The following is a 23,131-nucleotide window of genomic DNA, read 5'->3' as shown; positions in this document are numbered from 1 at the left end:
AAATTAAGCCCTAAGTGAGAAGCAAGAGTAAGTTTAAATTTATTATTTAATGGTATCAAACATAGTAACGTAAATATTACCAGGAATTTGCAACAATAATGACTTCCATAGACTTAATAGTAGCCTGCGAGCAAGCCCTCCGGGGCTCTCTGGCGGCGGGGTGAGAAAAGTAAGGAGTGATTGCAACTACGTCTCTGGAATTTGAATTGCACCTCTAATTCCCCTGTGGCTCCCCGTCGAATGAGCTGTCAGATCATTCCTAGCTGTGGTCACACTACAGACTTTTTACCTGGGTAAACTCGACTTGTGTACAGTTTACCTTGGGAAACTTTTTAAGTGTGACCGATTTTCCGCTAGGTAACTTACCTCGGGGAAATTTTATCGTCTAGGGCTTGGATATGTCTCGAAAACAATAGAGTGTCCCTTGACAGCTACCCCCAAAGCGATAGCTAGGGAAAAATAAGGTTGGTAGCCAGTTATCGGCGAAGGTCTTGATGACAAGCGTAAGAAATATCAGCCAGATAAAAGATAAAAACGTCTTTTTGATAAGCAAGATTCCCCGGGGGAAGGGGGGGGGGTACTCCCCTATAAAGGTGCACGTGACGGGGGTGCTCATCGGAAACTTTCGAGAACACCCCTATACGCCAGGTAGTCTTACGCCCGACTGTTGTTATTGTCGACGCATTTGCAGACATTTACTCGCATTTCCCATTTTTAGCTAAGTTCCAGCCAGCACCGTAGTTAAAATAATGGACCAAAAGCGGGAGCCGACTCGTAAGTTTGTGTGGTAAGCGTTATGCACCTATCAATGTAAAGCCGGCGGGGGGGGGGGGAAGGGGGCATGGCATGGGGTGGGTATTTGACATCTTTTAAAAAATTGCCGTCAAATTCCCTGTCCAGGGAAAATCATTCCAGTCAAATGCAACCAAATTTCCCCACCCCGGGCTGCACATTGCTATCAAATATCCCAAGGCAGAACCCAAGAAAGGCACAATGAAAATATCTCCAAATAAAAAGCTGCAATCTTTATTTAGAAACGTTGCTGTATCACCAAAGATACATGAAAAAATTACACGACAGTACAAATCAACCCTTACTCAGCCGAGCGAGAAGAAAGACGCACTCGAACACGAAACGCAAGAGACGAGCACAGTGCCCGAGACCGACGAAAGGAAAAGTAACGTCTTATCGTGTTTTTAGACTTGTTTTCTTATCTTATCTTTTCTCTTTTGTCAACCTGGCTCCCACGCTCTATACCGGCGTTTGTTTTCTTTTTGTTTGTTTTTGTTTTTTTGGGCGCGACCTAGAGGTACATTGATCGCGGCCGCCATCATAAAAGAAACTGGAAAATTAAGGATCAACCTCTCCCTTGGAAGTTTGTTTTGACTCGCTCCAACTCTCTGTCAGTCCAACGTCCAAATCTTCTGCACTGCAAAATACGCCTGCCGACCACGAGGTCTTCCGTCCGCACGAAACCAGTGAATCCAATCATTGAAATCGCAACTTTTTGAAACCGGTATCCAGCAAGGACCAATTTAAAACAATGGCTACACTTGTAAATTACACTTGTAAAAGTTTCATTAAATTGGCCCCAGATAAGTTTAAAGGCCCCGTCCACAAGAATCCGGGTAAAGAAAAATGTCCGGACGTGAAAAAAATGTGGACGTGGCTAAACTATGACTATAGCTTACCTGATGCGGCCGAATATTAGCAGTACTTATATAGAGAGAAAACAAAATAGAGACTGGCCTCATAGAACGTAGATTTTATTTGCATTTTCGTTTTCAAGAATGATCAATCTGTCTTATTTACAATAAAATTCTCTTCCTTACTAGCCTGCGTAGCAGGCACTTGGAAGTACGCACGCAGAACAGTTGGCTTCATAAGGAGACACCATGAATTGTAGAATGGCTAGCCTCATCCCCAGAGAGCCAGCAGCGAGACAGTAGGAGTGGGACAATTGAAGACCGCCGCGAGAATTTGCGCAACGGATTTTTTCCCCTTCTTCCTGCAAGGACCATCGCTCCATGGTCACTGCTGAGTCGCTTCTACAGAGTAGTTTGTTATAGATATGGTGTCTATAGATTCAATTTCCTTAACATGGCTTGCTTCGGAGCCCCGTATGACACTCAAAATTGTCGCCCAAACCAAACTGACAGCCAGACAAAAGTTAAGCTGGTGAGCAACTGGTATGAACCTAAAATTAACAATCTGCAGAGATAATTAGAAAAATATCAATGAGGAAAACCTGGAAATGACTATTAAGTATTTCCCAAATTTAATGTGGCTAAATAGCGCACGTTCAATATGTTAAAATTCTAACATGAATCGGGGCTTTCTGGTCATATTTCTATATTTCGTTCAGTTTGTGCTCAATTCTTTTCAGGGAATTGCGAGACAATGGAGTCGTGGAAAATGTGCACATATGCTGGGTGGTTTGCACTCCCTTGGTTGTCATGGTTACCTTCAAGGCGATGCTGCATTTGCGCTACAGGTTCTTATACCTTTAAAGCACCCGCTCCCAATCTCATTTTGTCGACGGGTTGAAACAAAAAAAAAAATCAAAAAGCCAGAATTGACCTCTTTTTTAATTGCTTTCGGAAATAAATCTCCAGTGTTCCCCAATGAAAAAGGAATAACGAGAACAAAACTGCCGTCAATGCCCGTCATCAACATTTTACACGTTCCTTAGTTCACCAAAACAACAATTTGCAAGGTATTATCACTTTGCGCACAGCTTCACACAACTAGTAACTCTTGGCGATGTAACTGCCGTCCAACAAAGTCGTACAGGCGACTGTACATAGACTCTTAGAGCTACAATGGCTCTCGAAATCGTAAAATTTAGTCTTAGCCGTCGTTCCACGACTGCGACATGAAACCTTCTAATTTCACGCATCGGCTTAAAGGAGGACGTGAACACACAGCACAACGATTTCCTTTTTCTTTTTCTAAACTTAGATACGGTCCTTTCGGATTTAACCCCAGAAATTTCCCCAACATTTGACAAATGAAATGAAACTGAATAAGTTCGATGAAGTTTGAAACAGTGCAACTTCACTTTTTGAGTGACGTTTTCGGTTTGTTGTCCCCAGTCCAGAAATTTTGCTACCATGGCAACGTGACGTAACAACTTCTCCTCTCTATTGGCTAACGCGATTATAATTTCGTCCCCAAAACAGTTCCATAGTCCATTCAATATAACATCAATCCATTCTTAATAAGCACAGAAAAGTGTGATGCACGTGCAAAGTTGTTGTTTTGCTAATGTAAACTTATTGCTTTTTTAGCCGTTCTCGTTGCCGTCGCCGTCGTCGTTGCTTAAGGTCCCTACTATTGTGATCCAGGAATTTTGCTACCATAGTAACGTGACGTCACACTTCTCCTCTATATTACAGACGAAGCGCTGGGTGCCCCAAAACAGTTCCAAAATACAATTCGACAAAACAACGACCAAGTCTCGTGCGCAAACTCGAAGGCGAATTACAACCCAGGGGCCCGTTTCTCGAAAGTCCCGATAATTAACGGGCCTGGTAAGTTGTTGCCGTTTACATTAAAGATCGAGGTTTCAATAGTTTTGCATCTAACATGATAAAACTATCACTTAATGAAACAAACTGGAGTAGTTTGCTATCCGGGACCCGCGCTCTTATTCTTTATATTTCCATTTTAATATTTGATTTCGGGCCCGAAAAGTTACCAGGACTTTCGAGAAACGGGCCCCAGGCCCGGTAATCTTGATGCTTATTTCACTTACCATGACTGCGGGCCATATCATCCAGCATGCCTTTAGTGTTGGCCAGTAAAGTGTCTTGAGTCTGTCCATAGTTTCATTATAAGTAAGGCCTTCCATAACACCCATACTGAAAAAGAATTCCCGCAGTAATCAATCAACACCAATTTTTTTTTCGATAATTTATTATTTCTCTGAAAATGTTTAGTATTGGCGCATATAAAATCTGTGTGGTTGCCTTTTGAAAACCTAAAGCGCGGGAGAACGCTCTGGGTGCTCATTATTCTACTCGCATTTTTAAAAAAATGACTGAAGGTCCTACAGTTCTGCTTTACCCAAGGCGTTTAAAACGGGGTTAGGTCATGCTAAGTCAGGCAGACTAGGGCATATACAGCGAGTAATATATAGAGAACAATCATTAATAATGTGGCACTATTTGGAACTTTATGTAATGCAGTACATTTCAGAAACTCCACATAATAACCCCTACAATACACTCCAAAGCTAAATGAAGAGTTAACAACACTAAACACGGTTTAACATTATAATAGCAGTCCTTAATTATCTACATGTGAGTGTCGATTTCAAAACTTCGAAAATGAGGGAGCCTCTGCTCTGCTCGGTTAGCATTAGATCCCATCGCTTTAAACCACCTCGGACACCTCATGAAGTTTACACAACATAGGATTCCTTATCGCTTCGGTTGTAGTGATTAGGATTAAGCAATACTGATTAGGGTTAAGCACTGAAAATAGTGATTTGGGTTAAGCACTGACTCGAAACGGTTAGCTTCTATTGAGGATTAGGAGTGTTGCTATATAAGTTCAAATCAAGTCACCTCAGTGGCCTAGTGGTAAGGTGATGGCCTGCAGAACCTACACTCCGAGTTCGATACCCACTTACGCTCTTCGAAATGATTTTTTCCTTAAAAATTTAAGGGACATACACTTTGACGAGCATTTGCTGAGCAGAATCTCATCTAAGTGCAGTATAGAAGCAATAAAGAATACTACAATTTGTAAACTTCATAAGGCAACCAAAGGGTTTAGGCTGATGGGACCTGGTGCTGACCGCTTTGCTCTGTAATGCATTTCAAGATGGCGCCGGATTTCCGAGGAAGACTGGATATACCCCTTGCAGATCACTTGGTTGTACCTTACCTGACATGATAAACAGCAGTTATACACGGTGCCCAGTAGCCAAACTGGTCAATAAACATCTTGACAAACGGGACGAAGGATGCACGAAAAACAATCTTAAAGATAAGAAAAAGGAAATGCCTCAAATACAAAGTTTACAAAGAAGTTATATCCGTTATATGTACTATTTTAAAAAGAGAAAATTAAGACTTTAGATTTCAGCCTCATTGTTCTCAGAAGACTGTACAATACATATCTGATAAAATTTTCTTGGTAAGGTCAGCTTAACACCATATACAACACTGTTCACTCCTGAAACGCCCTTAACCTCTCATTGCATTGGAAGCCGCAGCACTCGTACCAGATATGACGTCATTAGATTTAACAATTAACGCAAATTCGTTCCAAGAGCACTTTCTAATCCTCGAGAGAAGGACAGAAGAGAGAAAGAGAAAGAGAGAAGGACTCTGTGAAAAAGGTTGCGGCCAACGATGAACTTTGATGCACAAGTTTTGCAGAACAAGAAAATCTTCCCAAGCGTGGTGGTGTCCAAAAATGAGCGAGTAATGCATCAGACGTGCCAGAGATATACGAAAACGAGCATGTTTATTATTGAAGCGAACAATTAGGATCAAGTCTTAATGTCTAACCATCGACCTGGTATTCTTTTTAAAAACTTACGTTTTCCAAGCGTTTTGGCTAAAGCTATAATTCCGACAGTCTTACGAAAACTAGAAAAAATCTAGCAACGAAGAAACATATGAAAATCTTGAATCAACAATAAGCCGGGAGCAGCTTTTGAAAATGAAAAGTGCAAATTATTGCCAAAATTGTTGACTGTCATATAGCAGCTAATAATGCCATACCAGACAGAAACAAAACTAAAACTTAATAATTTGCCATAGTGCTTTTTAACAGCATTTTAAAACGCCAAAAGTTGACCCGGTTAGACCAAACTAGTCACGTCATCGTTTCTTGTTTCAAAAGGCTAACTTGCCTCTTTTTGTTCATTGGTAGAAGTTAGTAATACACAGCCCTGACTCCGTCTAACAAATTGTCAGGTACGCCGACAATCCAATGTACTCCCACTATGAGGGTCTTGTTGACTTATTGAACTGTCTTTTCTACACTTATCGAATTCATTCATGAGCTGGCTTACAGTAGCCTTTGATTTCGTTTTGTTGTTTAGTGTTGCCGTTTCAAAAAAGAACAATTTCCTGATACAATTAACTTAAAAACATATCCTAAATTGTATTGTATTTACCTCTCGGTACCGACACCTCTCTAATACGGACAGTTTCCAATGTCCCGATAAAATTCTCATATATTTTCTTAAAAAAAAAATCCGTAATACGGACTCTCTCTAATACGGACAACGGACAGCCCCAGAGAGTAAATTCATATAAATTTAACCTCTTTATTACGGACACTAAATCTGACACTGAATCTGCACAGTGTGAATCCAGGCTAGTCTCGCTTATGAGCTATGCAAGGTGATTTCAAAAGCCCAGTCGCTGTACATCAAACAAAAATTTGCGAAAGGTGTACAGAGGAACATAACCTCCTTTCAAGGCTTGAATAACTACAGATAGCATAAAGATCTTTCCTATTACATTTTGTACTCTAGTTACTCTGTTTACTGCACTTGCAAAATAACGAAAGACGCTTTCAGAATTGTGCTTTACGTTAACAACTTTTAACATGCAGCATTGCGCTGTAGCTCGTTTAGTTTTAAAACAGTGATTTGTCTACGACTGTGCTACTGAAAGACAGTGTCTTTGTACTGTGAATTAATAAATTTAAATGCAGTTTAAAGACGAGTGTGAGCCTGGTTTTAGCTACTGACTACTTAAAACTGTAAGTGGAGTCATAAAAATACGAACGTCATCATACTGACCCTCTTTTAAACGGACACCTCTCTAATACGGAGTGGACACTCGGCTCTGTCCCTTCGGTGTCCGTATTAGAGAGGTTCGACTGTACTCTGAAAGTCGTAAACAACTTTTGTTCGAGTTTAATAATCCGGCTAAACTAATTGTCTTAGCTGTTTGAAAAGAACAGTTGTGCGTTGTATTATGCAACAGTCCGATCATATATGTAAGCGCGAATGATACGGTACTATGAAAACGTATTTGTAATTAAGTCATTAGAATTGAAACTTATCCTGGGCCCAGTTGTTCGAAGGCCGATTAGCGCTTAACCCAGGGTTAAATTTAACCCGGCTTTCTTTTTCTTTGTTCAAAAGCATTTTCTCGGATAATTTTCTCTGTTATTCTTAAGAGTATCCAATCATTAACCTGTTGACAGAAAGAATAAAAATGAATTTCCTTTTAAGCTTTCAAATCTGATTTCAAATTTCGCACTAACCCTGGGTTATCTTAACCCAGCTTTGAACAACCCGGCCCTGGTGTATTGCCAGCAAGAAATGTGGAACCGTAACTCCGTTAGGGCGAGGGTCTCAAGGGTTGTGGCTTTTGCGGTTATCGGCTAAATTTCGGCTCTTTTACGGCTTTCGGTTAATTCCCGTGTCCAGTGGTTTTAATGATAGCGAAGGACTGTCTGCCGTTGCCTTGTCCCTAGGTCTTCTCATTCCGCGTGGCTAATGCGTTGCGGGTCACGTGATCCAAGCAAGTTTTTTTCTCAGATACGCCACCGAAATTCCTTCACCGAGTTTGCGTGGGAAGACGCCGAACAGGGACTAGGCATGGCAATGTCTACCTTAGCGTCAGAGAAAAACAGGGAACTGTTGTTTATCGGCAACATGTTTTACAAACAGTGACATCTCTGGGAATTGGTTCACTAGTATTTCGAGGGCACGACCTCCTGAAAATCGCAAATTTTAATCCCCAGCAAGAAGCCAGATTTTCGCTATGGAAAAAAATTAATAGTTCCCCGAGAGAGCGGCGGAAATGGAGTCTACGTATAGGTCACAACTAAAAGGCGCTTGGCCTAACGTGCGTAGGGAGTCAAAGTAGCCGGGAAATAAATAACGTAACGTTAATTGTAAGTGAGTTTAGCACCTTCCTTAACAAATCTGGGGAACAATTCCTTTTACGGTTAACCAATCTTTTTTACCCTATTTACGGTTAACGGTTAAAACTTTTCAATTTTTACAGCTATCGACTTAATTTTTGGCCGTCTTACGCCTATCGGTTACCCCCATTAAGACCCTCTTTAATAGACCTTGTCACGGTTTTCGACGCCACCTTGACGAGTAGGCAAACACGTGAGAAATTACAGTGATTGTTGAGAATCTAATGTCGAATAATTTCCGTAGAACGGCTGTTCTGAAAAAAATATGATTTGTAAACTAAAGCTTCACTCCTAAGGATTCTCCTGAAAAAATTTGAGGGCGTTACATGAAATAGAAGACCTAGAACCACTTTTTAACATTTTCTATACATTTGTCTGTAAGCAAGTCCCAGGAGAATTACAGACAAATATATGGAAAATCTAAAGCAAGCCTCTGGAGAAAATCAAGCACAGGTACTCCCCCAAATTTTTTTTAGGACAATCCTTTGCTTTATAGCCTTAGTTTACAATTAATATTTATTTCAGAACAGCCATTTTACGAAAATTATTCGACATTAGATTCTCATACAAACACTGTAATTTCTCACGTGTTTGCCTACTCGTCAATCGCCGCCATGCTGGTGGACGGTAAACAAAAGATCGCTCATTAGCTCGCTTTGTTTGTCCACCAGCATTTGTTCATTTGACCATTGTTAATTGTGTCTCCCGGGGATGCATGAAAACCACCTATTAACCTTTTATGTAGTTTCGCTAATCTCGGTCGGCGTCCTTTTTTATTATTAATACAAAGCTTTTGTCGTATATATTGTGTAATCAGAGTAAACAGATCACGTTCCGAAAAGTACTGCGCACTTATTCCCGCAACCACTTGGTGATTCGTATCAAAATATGTTCAATTGAAGTTAACTGTCATCACTACAGCGTCACAACATTGAATTTACAGCCACTTTAAGTATTCGATAGCACAACACAAATAACGGTTGTAATCCCTCAAAGGATGCCGTTGTTTCTTTGTACAAAAGAACTTTTGAATAGTCGCCAGGTTTCGACCAATCACAGCAGGTTGTTGGTACTCGAAAGCGCTCTAGGAGCTCGGAGCAGATCAATAGACCTATTCGGCTAACTAAATGTTGTACCCAATTCAAACCCTTTGGGGATAAAACGTTTTGTTTCAGGAATTTCCGTATCATTTAAATGTGAATGCAACATTATGATGTAAATACAGTACACAAAGAATCTTGACCCCGGGAGATTTGAATTGGGTACAACATTGAGTTAGCCGAATAGGTCTATAAACTTGGACCAGAGCAAATCAGTGAAGCTACTTTAATCATTCAACGGGCAATCAGCAGGCCAGAGCGGTGCCAGAGAGCGTTGCCCCTACACTATTTTGTTTTCAAGGTGTTTTGAAACTAAAAGTCACGATCAACCATCACAATGGTAAGTAGTTAGAGTGCTTTGATGAAATTGTAGATGGCCGTTCTTAACTCTTAATACTGGGGTCGCCTAATCTCGAGAATATGCATAACAAGGTACGCAAAATGGCCTTAGGGGTTCACTCTAAAGCAAGTAACCATGCTGTGAAGGGAGAACTCGGACGTTTTCTTCTTCATCTTATTATTTACACCAGAATTTTTAAGTACTTCTTATGGTTACTTACCTTACAAAATGACCCAATTTTAAATAGCGCCCTAGCGATGAAAATACATTTAAATAATGTAGGTAAGTACCAAATCTATCACATCTTGACTACAGGACATTTCCTCACCTGGTTAGAATGTTAAAAAAAAATTTGTTTAAAGAATACCAGGAATATTGGTCGAAAAGACTGAACAAGGATAAATTCGACTCCTCAACTGAAAATAAATTAAGCCTGTACAGTGAAGTGAAAAACGAAGTCAGATTTGAATATTATCTTGATTTAATAAAGAACGCTAAGACAAGTCAGAGTGGCAGTAACCAAAATGCGAATTTCTTCCACTTGCTACCTATTGAATCTGGGCGCTACAAGAAGATACTCAGAGTTGAGAGGCTTTGCCCTTAATAAGGTTTTTTAGATTACTTAATGTTATTCTCATGTTCTCTTGATACAGTCTATGTCAGGGGTAGAAGTCGATGCTGAAATCAACGTTTTGTTTAATGATATGAAGTTGAGAAGCACACACAAGTTTGCATTTTTTAAAATTGAAGGAAAGAAGAAAATTATTGTTGACGTGTGTGGTGATCCATGCAAAACAGAGGCAAAAGAAGAAGATGAAGCACAGTTTAATAAAATGAAGGATCGCCCCATGTAAGGGAATCCGGATTCCGGAATCCACGAATTTTTTGCTCGAGGAATCCGGAATCCTGGGCTTTGGAATCCGGAATCCAGCACTAAGAATCCAGAATCCTACTAAAGATTGGAATCCGGAATCCAACTTACTAAAGATCCACTCCACATTAAATTGAGCTACTCGCTCGTAAGAAAAACCATCCGTGGGGGAGAAATGAATGCGTGAAGAACGAACCCCAAAGACGTCTGCGGGTAGGCTAGTCTATGGAAAGCCTCCCGAGGGTATAGACCTGAACGTGACGACATAATATCGGCATATCTGGTGTCAAAACAATAGTTCACGAGCTCCATATGAAAGGTGGAGGTCACGGCCACATGATTAAAATTCTATAATAGCGAGGGAACCCTTGCTTATGAGCGGCTGGGAGGATCACAAAATTGGGGGGTTTCAAGGGAACACAGCCCAGCCTTTTTAAAGTTTAAATTGAATTGTTATGAATAACTTCGCCCTCTGGCTATGTTTGATTCTCTGTTGTTCACTCGCTTCGCTGAACTTAAAAAAATCAGAAGCGATTTTATGCGAGCTTTTCGACCTGGCATAGGACTGGAAAAGGTGCACCTGGGGTGAACCTTTTCTTGAACCTTCCTGGTCCTCCTGGTGCACAAATGAAAATAAACGTCTACGTTCAACAGTTAACCTAAAAAGAAAAAAAAAAATTCACAGTCTCCTAGTGCCTAATTTGGTCCTAGTAGTTTCGCTGAGAACAGTTTCATGGTTTAGAGAAATAAGCCAGGAACTGTCAGAACCGTACCAATCAGCTGTCACTAAAGTAATCATGTGCAAGGACACGGTCACGGGGTGCCTTTTTTATTCATCCCCCGGCATTCGAGTGAAATCTCGCCACCTCTTCGATCAGACCAGTTTGAAGTTTGTTGTCTGTTGGATTTTTCTTTTCTACTGTTACTCGAAAGCACAAGCAAAAACAAAAGGCTGAGAGAGAAAGGTACCTGTAATACTGTGTTGTGAAATTTTATACCAATTTTTAGCTGCCTGCGATAGATCTAAACGTGCCAAAGGCAAAGCTGCATGATTTTTCGTTTGTGTCGATCTGTGGACTGTACTGAACGTGGCGGCAAGCAAGTCACAATCATGAACAAAAGAAACGTTAAGTTTACAGTTTTAAGCCCGCTGATTGATTTTTTTCTCAATCATAATTGAATGTAATATAAATTTTACGTCGTCCTTGGGGAAAATATCGTATACATTGTTTAACGCTTAAAACGAGCCAACGTGTCAGAATCGCGCAAGTCTCTCGCGATCTCTCAGTCATCTCAGACTCGATCGAGGATCAGACGGACTTTTCATGTTTTCTGGTTCTACAGTTGTGATTAGGCCTCGTTCACATTGAGGTCGCTTTTGGAAATTAGACCGATCTGAGATCGGCTTAGGCCGTATTTTTTTTTCTTTGAAATGGATCCCAGAGCCACCTAGAACGCGCTAATATGAAATAAAACTCGCGGGGATCTCATAATCTCACACTCAGATCTCTTACTTATTGATGAAGCCAAAGGCGAGATCTGGTCAAATCCGATTTTGTACCCGTGATTACCTGTCAGGAATGTGACAGGCCATGAAAGAGTGTATGCTTGAAATTGATCCTCAATTTTTGACGTGTTAAACAACGAATTTTATAGAGCCGTGAAGTTTTTTCTATCAAAACGTGGTGATGCGCACATCTTAAGTATGAACCAACTAATTTTTGTGTTCTTTCTTGTCTTTTTAACATCAAATTCCACACGACAACTGGGGCCAGATCTCGCCTTTGGCTTCGACACTGAGAGATCCGGGTACGAGATTAGGGATTTCATTGACCTCTAGGACGAGGGGGGAGGGGGTGGTTTGCCATCGCATGATGTCCAGCAAGGATGCTTGCGTAGCGTAAGTCAATAAACAACAAACAAGTTCAGCCCTACAGTTTTGGCTGAACGCGGGCAAATCAGGCTATCTTTGACTACGTTTTGAGCCGTTCTGTGTATTAAGCCACTTTTTGAACTCGATTTAAATGGATCAGCAACAACAAGACCAAGTAACTGATAGTTTTGGGCTTGCAGACTGTCAAGAGTTACTGACTTTTTATCTTTATTTTGACCAGTCAAAAACGTAGAGACGTGAAAGCGTAGAAAATTATTTAGTGGATCAACGTGGTCTGGCCACTGTCCGAAATTTATTTTGAGCTATGTTATCATTCTTAGACAATTATGTGACACAGTCAACTTTAGTCACTTTAGGGCCGCGCTGACCGGGACACCACTTTTGTCAGCTTGAAGTCGAATTTAATCTTTTGTAGTGCTCTTTTTGATTGTCAATCTTTTACTGAGTATATATGCTTATCCCGTCCAAGGAGAAGTGTATTTTTTGTATTTGGCTAAAATTCGTCTTACGAGTCATATGAGAAAGTGTGAAAGCAATTCAGTTAAGAAGTGATATCTAATGCGCGTGTTCTACAGCTTACTGTGTCTCTATAAATGAAAGTTTTACAAAAGAGCGGTAAACGAATTTAGTTTTTTTGCGCTATGACAATGATTCCAATAAAAAAGTAGAAAAAGAACGAAAAACAATGTCTTAAAACATGTTAAGAACCAAGCTTTTGTTCGTCATACTTTGGAGGTGATTAGCAATTGGCGGCTTTTAACGTTTTGTTCAGTTCTATTACTTCGAAACACTGTTTTAATGTTCCAAAAGAATTTGCAAACATGATTCGACGTAGCCTGTTCCAGGCGTTCGAACAGGACGAGGAAAACTACGAATGTAACGACACACAAGCAAAATGAACCTTCGGTTATATTACTGGTGGATAGCAAAAGACTTGATTAACCTTCGCTGGTTTAGGGCAATTGCAGCTCGATTTTCCCTGGCAATGACTGTACCTTTTTCCAATACTGAAAATAGAGTTCGCAAAAATAGAGTAAGTGAAAAATAGAGTCTTGAGGTCAGTCTCATTCTCTACTAATCACTAAACCAGCTCAGAGATCCGAGATTCGTAATCATGTGGAGATTTGGACTAGATAAATCGAAGGACAAAATTTAAAATTGCGATGTCGGTGTTTCGCCTCGTTTTTTTGCGGTGATGCTATGTTTGTTATTTTTTTCCACGGTGTTGCGGTGTGGACAGTCCCCCAATGTCCCCCTCATTATTATACCTTAAACCCTTTATAGGAACAGTAATACATTTCTTCACGTAATTTATAAATCGAAAAAGAAAACAAACTTGTTGTGTATTCTAAACAACGTATTTCAGTATAGCAAGATTCGAACACGAAAACGAAATGCGAAGAAAAGAAGAAAAATTTGGAATCCAGCCCTTTTTGGAATCCGGAATCCACTGAGCTGGAATCCGGAATCCAGTAATCGGAATCCGGAATCCACAGGGTGGTATCCAGAATCCAAGACTGTCATGGATTCCCTTACATGGGGCGAGAAGGAGCAACTCACCAATGAGCCACGATATATTTTGTATGATCTTGGATTTATGAACAAGGATGGCAGGAAAGTTAATAAGTTGGCATTCATCTTTTGGTGAGTGAGGTTGTCTCTGCATTTTTAATTGGTGACCGGGCATAAAATTTTCGTTTAGTCTCAAGACATTTTAGGCTGGATTTTACTTGTTCGACAGAGTCAAAGTTGTAAGAGCATTTTATTTTATTAACCTAGTGAAAATCAAAGCTTTGAGTTGTAAGCGGAGTTATAAGTGCAACAGAGTAATTCGTCGCTCGCTTTTGCTCGCTTCACCAGCGTCCCTCGCGCCTTCGGCGCTCACGCAGTCGACTTGTGGCAAGTCTACAGAATAGCCCACGTTCGATATTTTAAAATTCTAAGATGACTCCGAGGCTTTAGGGTCAAAATTCCAAATTTTCACGAATCCGTTGTCTCGCAATTCCCAGAGGAGACTTGAGCACAAAGAAAATAAAACCAAATATAGAAAAATGACCAGAAAGTCTCGGAGTCATGTTAGAATTTTAATATATCGAACATGGGCTATTGGTAGTCTGCGTGGTAGGCGTTTGAAAGGAAAGGGGAACGGGATTTTCTGGTCTTTTTTATTTTTCACATCCACCAGAGAAATGTAAAAATAATGAATACCTTAACCAGCAGTAATAGATGGTTGCAGTAACAGATGGTTAGACGTTCACAGTTGCGTTATTTTTGCATACACAATAAGTAGGCGGGATGGCGACGACAATAATGACGCCCTAGCAAGCCTTCCCCTGCCGCCCCCCTCTCCGTAAAATTCCCTTCCGATTCCCTTTCGAACACCTACCACGCAGGCTGCAGAACTGAAGTCAGAAGAATCGGAATATTTCTATTTTCTTCTGACTCCGTTAATGAATCCATCGCTTACGACCCAGTGAAAAATAGATTGTTGGAGGGGGAAAAAATACCGGAAAACCCGAAAAAAAAACTCTCCGTGCAAAGGAGAGAACCAAAAACAAAGCCAACCTACATATGGCGTCGACGCCGGGACTTGAAGCCTGGGCCACATTTGTGGGAGGCGAGTGCTCTAACCACTGCTCTCACCACGGCGACACCCTTGCTCCCTGTATTGATGTATGCACTCATGAAGAGATTATTAAATCAAAAAGGTGTTGGGTACATCTCTTTAGCTTTAGTTTGTATGATGGAGTAGACCCTTCTACCTGGTTCTCATTTCTACTAAGGAACTGTTTATGCAGCATGGCCTGCTTTACCATGCTGGGTCGGCTCATGCCTTGTTTTCTTAGAAAATTGTCGTTGTGTTTATATGAGAAGGCCGGCTGGCCCGCTTGGTGAGATCTTCCTTCAAGCAACCACGATCTCGGCAAACGGGGCAGCCAACCTTCTCATACGACACAGCAACAATTTTATAAGGAAACAAGGCATGAGCCGAGCCAGCCCGTTTCATCTCATTTCCCTTTTTCGCTTTAGGTGTGACGAAAATGCAAAGATTGGAGACAAAATGATATACGCATCTTCGAAAGACACCATCAAAAAGTCCTTCACTGGTTTATCACTGGAATTCCAAGCAAACGATAAGGGTGATTTGGATTACAAAACTTTAAGCGAGGAAGTGGAAAAAAAAGCTTAGTTAGCATACATAAAAACACGACACTCAAGCTTTACAACTTTTACTTTTGGTTTTGTTCACCTGCCGTTTACTTTTCAGATGGCAATAAATATCAATTACTACCACCCATTTTACACCTGCTATCTCTGATCGTCCTTAGGAATTTAGCAGTGGCGGACAGTCATTTCGTAGATAGAATTAATTTTAAAAAAAGTAATTAAAACCTTTAAATACCGAGTAACTAATGTTGTGATACCCTAACTTAACATTCGTGGGAAAAAATCGCAGTAAACAGTGTTTTTCTTGGGTGTCTACTGTCAGTAAAACGCGGGGCCAGGGCCAGGGTAGGGGTCTACCTTTTTTTTTTAAGAATATTGTTTTACAGTTAGGATTAGGGTTAGGTTAGGGTTATTTAGGGTTAGGGTTAGTGTCAACCCTAACTTTAACCCTAACCTTAAAACAGATAGACCCAGATCCCGGCCCCGACATCGCCTTTAACTGACACCCGTTTTTCTTCCTGGTATACACTCTTTTTTTATAAGAACGTCCATTTTTCGAGTTAAGCCTGAACCGTTCTTATTTTCTGGGCAGTTTCAGCCTGGAAATGTTCTTACGCATGTTCTTGAATTTCAGCGACGGAAATCTGACATACAAAAATTTTGCATGCACTCTGATTTGGTGTAGAACGTTTTACTTAAATTCAGTTTTTCTTAAATTAAGAAAAGTAAAGGCAGTGAAAAATAAATTGTTTTTTTCTGAGCCTCGTGTATGTTCTTAGCACCTTCTATTAACTTAAAAGTTTTAGGAAAATTTCAGACTGAACGTTCCGTTACAACAAAGTTTCTTATAAAAAGAGTGTATTTCGTTGTCTTGGGAACAATTATTTCACAAATGGTTATACCGGTCGTTTCGATACACGTTTAGCTTATAGTCTTTTGACGAGCCATAAAACTGTTGAGTTTCAAGATCTTTGTATCTAGCATGTTAATAACCAGCTAGCTCCTGAACATTTTGCCGAAGCTATGAGTCGAGCCGTTTTTTATCACTATCTGGCAAAAAAAGAATATTTCCCTCGCGCGCTCTATAAAAACTATCCAAGAAAATAAACCGACGTCGCCACGAGGGCAAGACCAAAATTGCCACAAACGCTTTTGGTCGAGCACTACGTAACCTTAGATCAAGCTCTACTTTCGTTTCGCTTGGTGAGAGGGAAATCCGGAATACATGCATAGCTGTAGCCAGAGGAAGGGCAAGAGCGCAGTTGCCCCCCACCCCCCAAAGAAAAGGGGGTTCGAAAAAAGAATTGTCTTTAGTGAAGTGTTAGGCAGAAAACCTGGAATTTGCTGAAATTACCTTTGAACCTTTTTACAACCGGTTCGTTTGTCTTTATGAAACAGGGAGAACGGGGAAGCGATATTCGAAGACAATGCATCCTTTAATTTAATTTTCTTATCCACTTGTCCTTCGGACAAGCACTACATCAATTTTGGTTGTCCGAAACCCTAAAGTTCTTGTCCAAAAGGTTTTGCTCGAAACTCGGGCATTTAATGATCTTCTGTTGATTCACTTAAATCTTTGCTAGCATCTAAGACTTTTTCTCTTCTCGGTTGCTTTGAAGGAAAAACTAACAATGAAGACTGTTATTTTTCGACTTCTTGTGATTCCGCCATTTAATATCAACTCGAATTTTGAGCCTGGAAGTGAGAAATTTACATCTTTTAAGATGTAAAGTTCTCATTTAACAGAAGTAATTCTGCCGCAATTCTACGTATTTTTTCTAATTAAAAATGTGCTTGTCCAACGGAGAAGCCATTTCAAAGGTTTACCTTTCCGAGCTAAATTTCTACCTGTCCCGGACGATTGGACATAGATTTTGGCGCACTGCTACGTCTGTTCAAACTAAAGACGTCACAAGTGATACCAGGGACCGCGCGGGCCGTTAGTGTGAATGTATGGGTAAATCAAAAATGCTCTGCTTTTTTCCCACCCGATTTATCATTTTAATTAGAGCTTTGGCTGTTTTAAGCTCACAAGTGTATTTTTCCAGAAAACTAGGTACTTCCACCGCTTAAGTCTATTTCCTACCTTCTTTACAACTAGCCATTCCAGAAAGTTAAAATGTACATGAGCGAGTGGAGCAGTACCCGATCCATATATGATCGCTCTTAACAGTCGCTGTTGGGCAAAATAATATATATTCAGCGTTACTCGTGATTAGCAAGTTATGACGTTAATTTTGAAAAGGTCTGGTAACATCAGTAAAATATACCCCACCCCAGCCCCCCAGAATTAAAATCATATCACCCAGTCCTCCACTCAAATACTAATAATCCAAGTGACTACCTTTAAATTAAGCCTAGACCTCACCTCGAATTGAGAAACAAGAGTGGCTTTAATTTACTATTTGATTTTTCATGGTATCAAGCTTAGTAACGTAATATTATCAGGAATTTAAAAAAAAAAAGACTTCCATAGATTTTACAGGGGGACTGTATTTCAAAAAAAGTATTTGAAGATCAAAGGGGCAACGTTTGACAGCATGCTATGGATGTCAAAACGAATCCCACAATCTCAAATTCCTGTTTCCAAGCCCTCACCCGAAACAAAAAAAAAACACAATAACTAGTTCTATACTTTACCCAACATTATACTGACTCAAAAAAGCGCCGCGGCGTTTATTTCACTTTTTTATGTATAGCTCATCTGGGAGAGGAACGTATTTTAAAATATTTTAGATTCACTAATGAAACTGTACCTACTATTGAGTTAATCTTTCTCTCATTTTGTTTGTTTACGGTAGTTTATCAATGATAACTGTATTCGTCTTTATACAAAAACCGACCAGTACAGTGCAGATGATGATAGGTTACACTACACTTATCCCTGTGTGTGACACTCTCATGAAAAGGGGATCATACAAGTAAATTATGTATCCCATATAGTGGTCAGTAAATGATTAGAAGATGGGAGAACTGTCATGTACATAACTACAGCATTAACAGGGCGCAAAGAAAATCATTTTTACAGCTTGCAATTCAGGCAAGCTGAAGCTAGCATTTACTAACCCAGCCATCATATCAACTAGCCCCGAAAGCTTTTTGACAAACAGAATTGATTCCACAGTTCTTTCTTTATTCGAATTGCTCAAAAAGCATCACTTGCCCTCCAGGCAAGTTAAGAAAAGGATAGAGTACTAAAGTGTGACGTCATAAAAATGAAATTTCTGAAATTATGGGATTTGTCAGGATATTCTGAAAGAACAATGTCCAAGAGGCCTACTTGCCAAAAATGAGTATTTCGGGGCAAATTGTCTCCGAGATCGTAGCCCAGTTATGCTTACAAAACTCCATACAAACCCTTCTAAATTTTTTTTGGGTCGACCCAAAAAAAAATTAGAAGGGTTTGTATGGAGTTTTCTGAGTATAACTGGGCTACTATCTCAGAGACAATTTGCCCCGAAATGCTCATTTTTGGCAAGTGGGCCTTTTGGACATTGTTCTTTCAGAATATCCTGACAAATCCCATAATTTCAGAAATTTCTGTTTTATGACGTCATCACTTTAGTACTCTATTGACTAGCCCGATAGCAAAAATCCACTGGCCCCAGTGCAGGTTATCAGACACTTTCTTTGCACGCTGATTAATATTTGCACAATGCATCCCACACCTCTACATAAACACCTCGCATTATTTTTTTATGAAAGAAAAAAAACAACAGATTTTCCCAACATTATTAAATAGTTAGCAAAGAGAATGTTATCAAGTATTACCTTATCATCCAAGCTACTATTTTTACCAGCAGCAGTTTTCTGTGCTATGAAATCTCCCATCGCAAATAATACTGCAGAGAAGGAAAACAGATAAAAGTTAAACAGAACAAAACCACTTGCATGTATTCAAATAATGCATTTAACAACGCAAATACATTGGGTAATTATGTTTCTGCCACTAACGCAACAAAATCAAACCAGTTTCAGTACCTCCTGAGGTAATACACTTAGTCCTGATGGGATGCTTTTCCAGCATTTCATTATACCATGTTAAAGGATTCCATTTTCTTAAACCTGCTAAATGCAATAGCAAACAATAGTTAATTATCAGATAAGTATAGTTATTTAAGAGCCCTTCCCTTTTTTGTCCCATGTCCAACCTGACCTTAACTTCTGCTGAGCCAAACCTGTAGCATACCTGCCAACCTCCGGAGATCTAAAATCTGGAGACTCTCTATTTTGCACTACACCCTCCCCCCCCACCCCCGAATATCAACAGCACCAACACCCCCACTCTCCCCCCCCCCCCGCACCAACAAATTGCCTTAGGACATTATATGACGTCTTACATGACATACATGGGATCAAAATGCGCTTTCATCATTGTAAGGACGAACTAATCTTTGTCATTGACTAAACATGTGCAAAAATGTCCCAGAAACTGTACAATAAATAAAAAAAGTTCAACTTTTGTGAAAAAATGGACTAAATTTCAAACTAAAGCACAGAAATGCTCAAACGTCATTTTATCCGGGAGATTTGGGTATGTGCCGCCCAACGGGGTCGTGATTTTGAAGCTCCTGATTTAGAACAGGGTATCCATTTCAGAGGCGTTTTCTAGAACGGGGTATAAAAAATTGTGGATAAAGGCTTTATTTTCTGCTTAAAATTGTTGCTGATTATGAAAAAGCATTTATTTGACGTATAGGTCGAACAAATAAAGAAATATCTTTAAAAAAAAACAGGGCTATTTGAATTTACAAACTTTCTAGAATGGAGTATAAAAAATTGGCCCATTTCTAGAATGGGGTATCAGTTTTAGGGCAAATTCTAGGACGAGGTATAAAAAATTGGCCCAATTCTAGAACGGGGTATCAATTTTAGGGCAATTTTTTTTAGAACGGGGTGCCAATTTGGATTCCCGGGCGGCACATATCCACCCAAAAAATACCCAAGTGCCCTCCCTGGGCCTATCTCACGCTCTCATGAGTTGGCTACTGATTTCTCACAAAGTCAAACACCAAAAAAAGCTGTAGGGTTCGTTTCAAAGTTAGATATCGATAGATGGCCAACTTAATCAAAAGAAAACACTTAGCAGTTGCGTTGATTACATTCTTTTAGCCTATCCTGACTAATCCCCTTTTAACTACTGTCCTTTCAAACGTCAACAAAGGTGACCATCATGTCAACAGCAATGTATTGAACAAGCTAAAATCCAGAATTGAAAACATGCCATAGAAATTACAAAATCTTAATCGTAAAAATTGATCATGACGCCTGAGTGTCACGCCTGCGGACTACAGACATCAATCTCATGCCTCAAAGGCAATTTCTCATGCCTGATTATGTATAATAAGGAAAATTAAATTCAATATTCCCGAGAATAATCCAAAAAGGCACTTAACTTTATCACAACACACTAAAATGTCATCATCTTCGGACATTTTCAGCAACGTTCGGATGTCTTCAGAAAATCGTCAGGAATGTTCGGAAATTCCGGTCATGACAAGACGAAGCATTTGACTCAGAAATAGTTGGCAGGTATATAAGTTCACACTGCTCTTTTTGACTATGTGAGTCTATAACCATAAATTGCATGCTAATTAATGCCATCTTATGTTGATAATTCCATAATACATGGTCTTGTACCCAGGCCCCATGGTAAGAAATCAGCGGCAATGTTGTGCAAAAACACAACACAGTCACCACTTAAAGAAGTCTCTCATTGGATTACTTCACCTTCCAAACTTTTGCTACAAAATTAAATATTCAAAAGATCTTGACCCATATCAGCTGAGTGTAATTGACAGTCTGTTGGTTGAGTATTCAAAACTGACTTCAGTTAAATAGAGTTAGACAGCCTTGGATTCTGGATTCCACACTGTGGATTAATCCTTGTCGCGTAATGGAACTTCAAGGATTCTGAATTCCAAATAATGGTTAGTGGGATTCTGGATCCCTTGAGTTATATTCCGGATTCCAAGCCCAGGATTCTGTATTCAACAAGCAAATATTTCCCCGATTCCAGCATCCGGATTATCTTACATGGGGCAAAGTAGGGCTGTCAAGCCAGCAGAATTCACTTTTTTTTTGCATGAGTTCTAATCACTGTTCTAGTGTCAATAGATGATGCTCATGATTTTGATGCCCGATAAAATTCAATATTCAGTACCCTTCTGTATCTAATACCCTGACAGAGAACTGATAAACCAGGCGGAATTTGAAACTTTTTTCAGTGGTTGTACTATCATGTTACTATCTGGCCATGTACAGTCAGGCTACTTTTAAATAACAGCAAATCCAAAAGCCACCTCCCACATGTGTTTTAATTTTTTAACCACGCATCCATGCAGCCATGCTGTACAAAGATTTAGATTTAGACGGTTACACGGTGTTCACATAATATAGATCATACAGGCTAAAAATTTGACCTCGATTTTGGCTTTCAAATGTTTGAACGGCAAGGCATCTAAATTTTCGTACACTTAAGGTGGAACCATGTGAACGGATCACCTAACTGTACGATTATTTTCAACCGGTCGAAAATGCGTCGATGTTATCCTTGAGATGTCACGCAACGCTCCACCGGTCCCTACCACAGCTGACAGGATCTATGCCTTGTAATTTTAAGTTAAGAAACACTAGAATTTGTAACGAATGAGTGAAGGCGTATAAAGGATGACTTTCTTGAACGAATAAATGTAAATGCTCCCACATTTATCGTTTAATACGTAGCTGTATTACGCAATCACATGTAAACCTTACACAACCATTGAAACGAAAGTAAAACAGGAAAAAGTGACTGTTATTTGTAATTCGATAAACAGCAAGTAATTTGGAAAACAAGATTCTACGAAGGATGAAATCTGGTGATTTTCCACAAAAGTTCAACCCAACAGTGCAATTATTAAATTCCTAAAAAGACTTTAAAAGCTAAAGCTTGAGATTGAGACTAGATTTCTGCTTGGCTTGTAAACATTTTGCTTACCCTTCGTTCCAAAATACAGGCGTTGGCTTGAAGAAGTCAATTTCCCCCGTCCAGTTTGAATATGGAAAAGAAATCGCGACGCCGTAAGGGAGCAAGCCAAACTGCGTAAAGGTTTCCACCACTGCAAAGCCATTGCGAATTCAAAGTCCCAAGGCAGGCTGATGTGATGCTGCGATTGCTATGTCTCCTGCAGATTCCCCCAGGCGTCAATACCACAATGTGTACTGTAAGTAGAAATGACTGTGGACTGTGGACTGTGGGATAAGGATTGCGGACCAGTCCCGGTGGATGGAAATTCATTCTTGCTTAATAACAGTTCATGACTATGAACTTCTCTTTGTTCCCGCCCGTTGATGACCGTCGAACAGTCGGGAATGGATTCATTAATTTAGTATAATAATCCACAAGTTTTAAGCTGCATACAAAAAACGATATTAAAAAAGCGTTCAAAGTGGAAATTCTTGCGTTGGCTGAATTTCATGGGCTCGAGTTCCCACCGATATCCTAATCCGCAATCGGTAATCCGTTAATCCTCATTCCAGGATTTTATATTTTTCTCTCTGATCCTCAGGAAGTTGGAAACAAATGAGTTTCTTCATGCAAAAAGTCTCAGTTTAAGTCACCGCGAAAACTAAGTGTTTAGATTTCATAAGTTTGTCTCCTATGTAGCCTTAAATTCATCCGATTGCTTCGAGTCGTTTTCTCCTCTCAACAACGTTAGAGAGTTTACGCAACAGGACGGCAGAAAGAAGACGACTGCAAAACGCTTGTTTGTGACAAACGTGACAGGGCTATTCCTTGCGTGTTTTGTTGTGATCTTCACTTAAGTTAATGTTTTCTGGTCTTTTACAAAGAAGAGCTGTTTAAAGGAGGG

General features: G+C 39.9%; 1 protein-coding gene across 2 annotated transcripts; it reads right to left on the bottom strand.

The window, feature by feature from the left end:
• Positions 1-2,004: 2,004 nt before the first annotated feature.
• LOC140939432 (uncharacterized) lies at positions 2,005-22,457 on the bottom strand. 2 transcript variants are annotated; one of them, XM_073388845.1, is made up of 7 exons: positions 22,258-22,457; positions 19,260-19,346; positions 19,050-19,120; positions 17,365-17,454; positions 4,894-4,988; positions 3,758-3,863; positions 2,005-2,211 (listed from the first exon to the last, which is right to left on the bottom strand). In XM_073388845.1, exons 1-7 carry the CDS (start codon positions 22,388-22,390, stop codon positions 2,032-2,034), a joined length of 762 nt encoding a protein of 253 aa, XP_073244946.1. In that variant the 5' UTR covers positions 22,391-22,457; the 3' UTR covers positions 2,005-2,031. The 2 variants fall into 2 exon arrangements, with proteins under 2 accessions (XP_073244946.1, XP_073244947.1); XM_073388846.1 differs by having other exon boundaries at positions 19,260-19,343.
• Between the last annotated feature and the right edge of the window lie 674 nt (positions 22,458-23,131).

The sequence above is a fragment of the Porites lutea genome, chromosome 1 (assembly GCF_958299795.1).
Source record: "Porites lutea chromosome 1, jaPorLute2.1, whole genome shotgun sequence".
NCBI lineage: Eukaryota > Metazoa > Cnidaria > Anthozoa > Scleractinia > Poritidae > Porites > Porites lutea.
The sequence above is the reverse complement of the archived record's forward strand: the minus strand, read 5'-3'. Positions and strand labels throughout refer to the sequence as shown.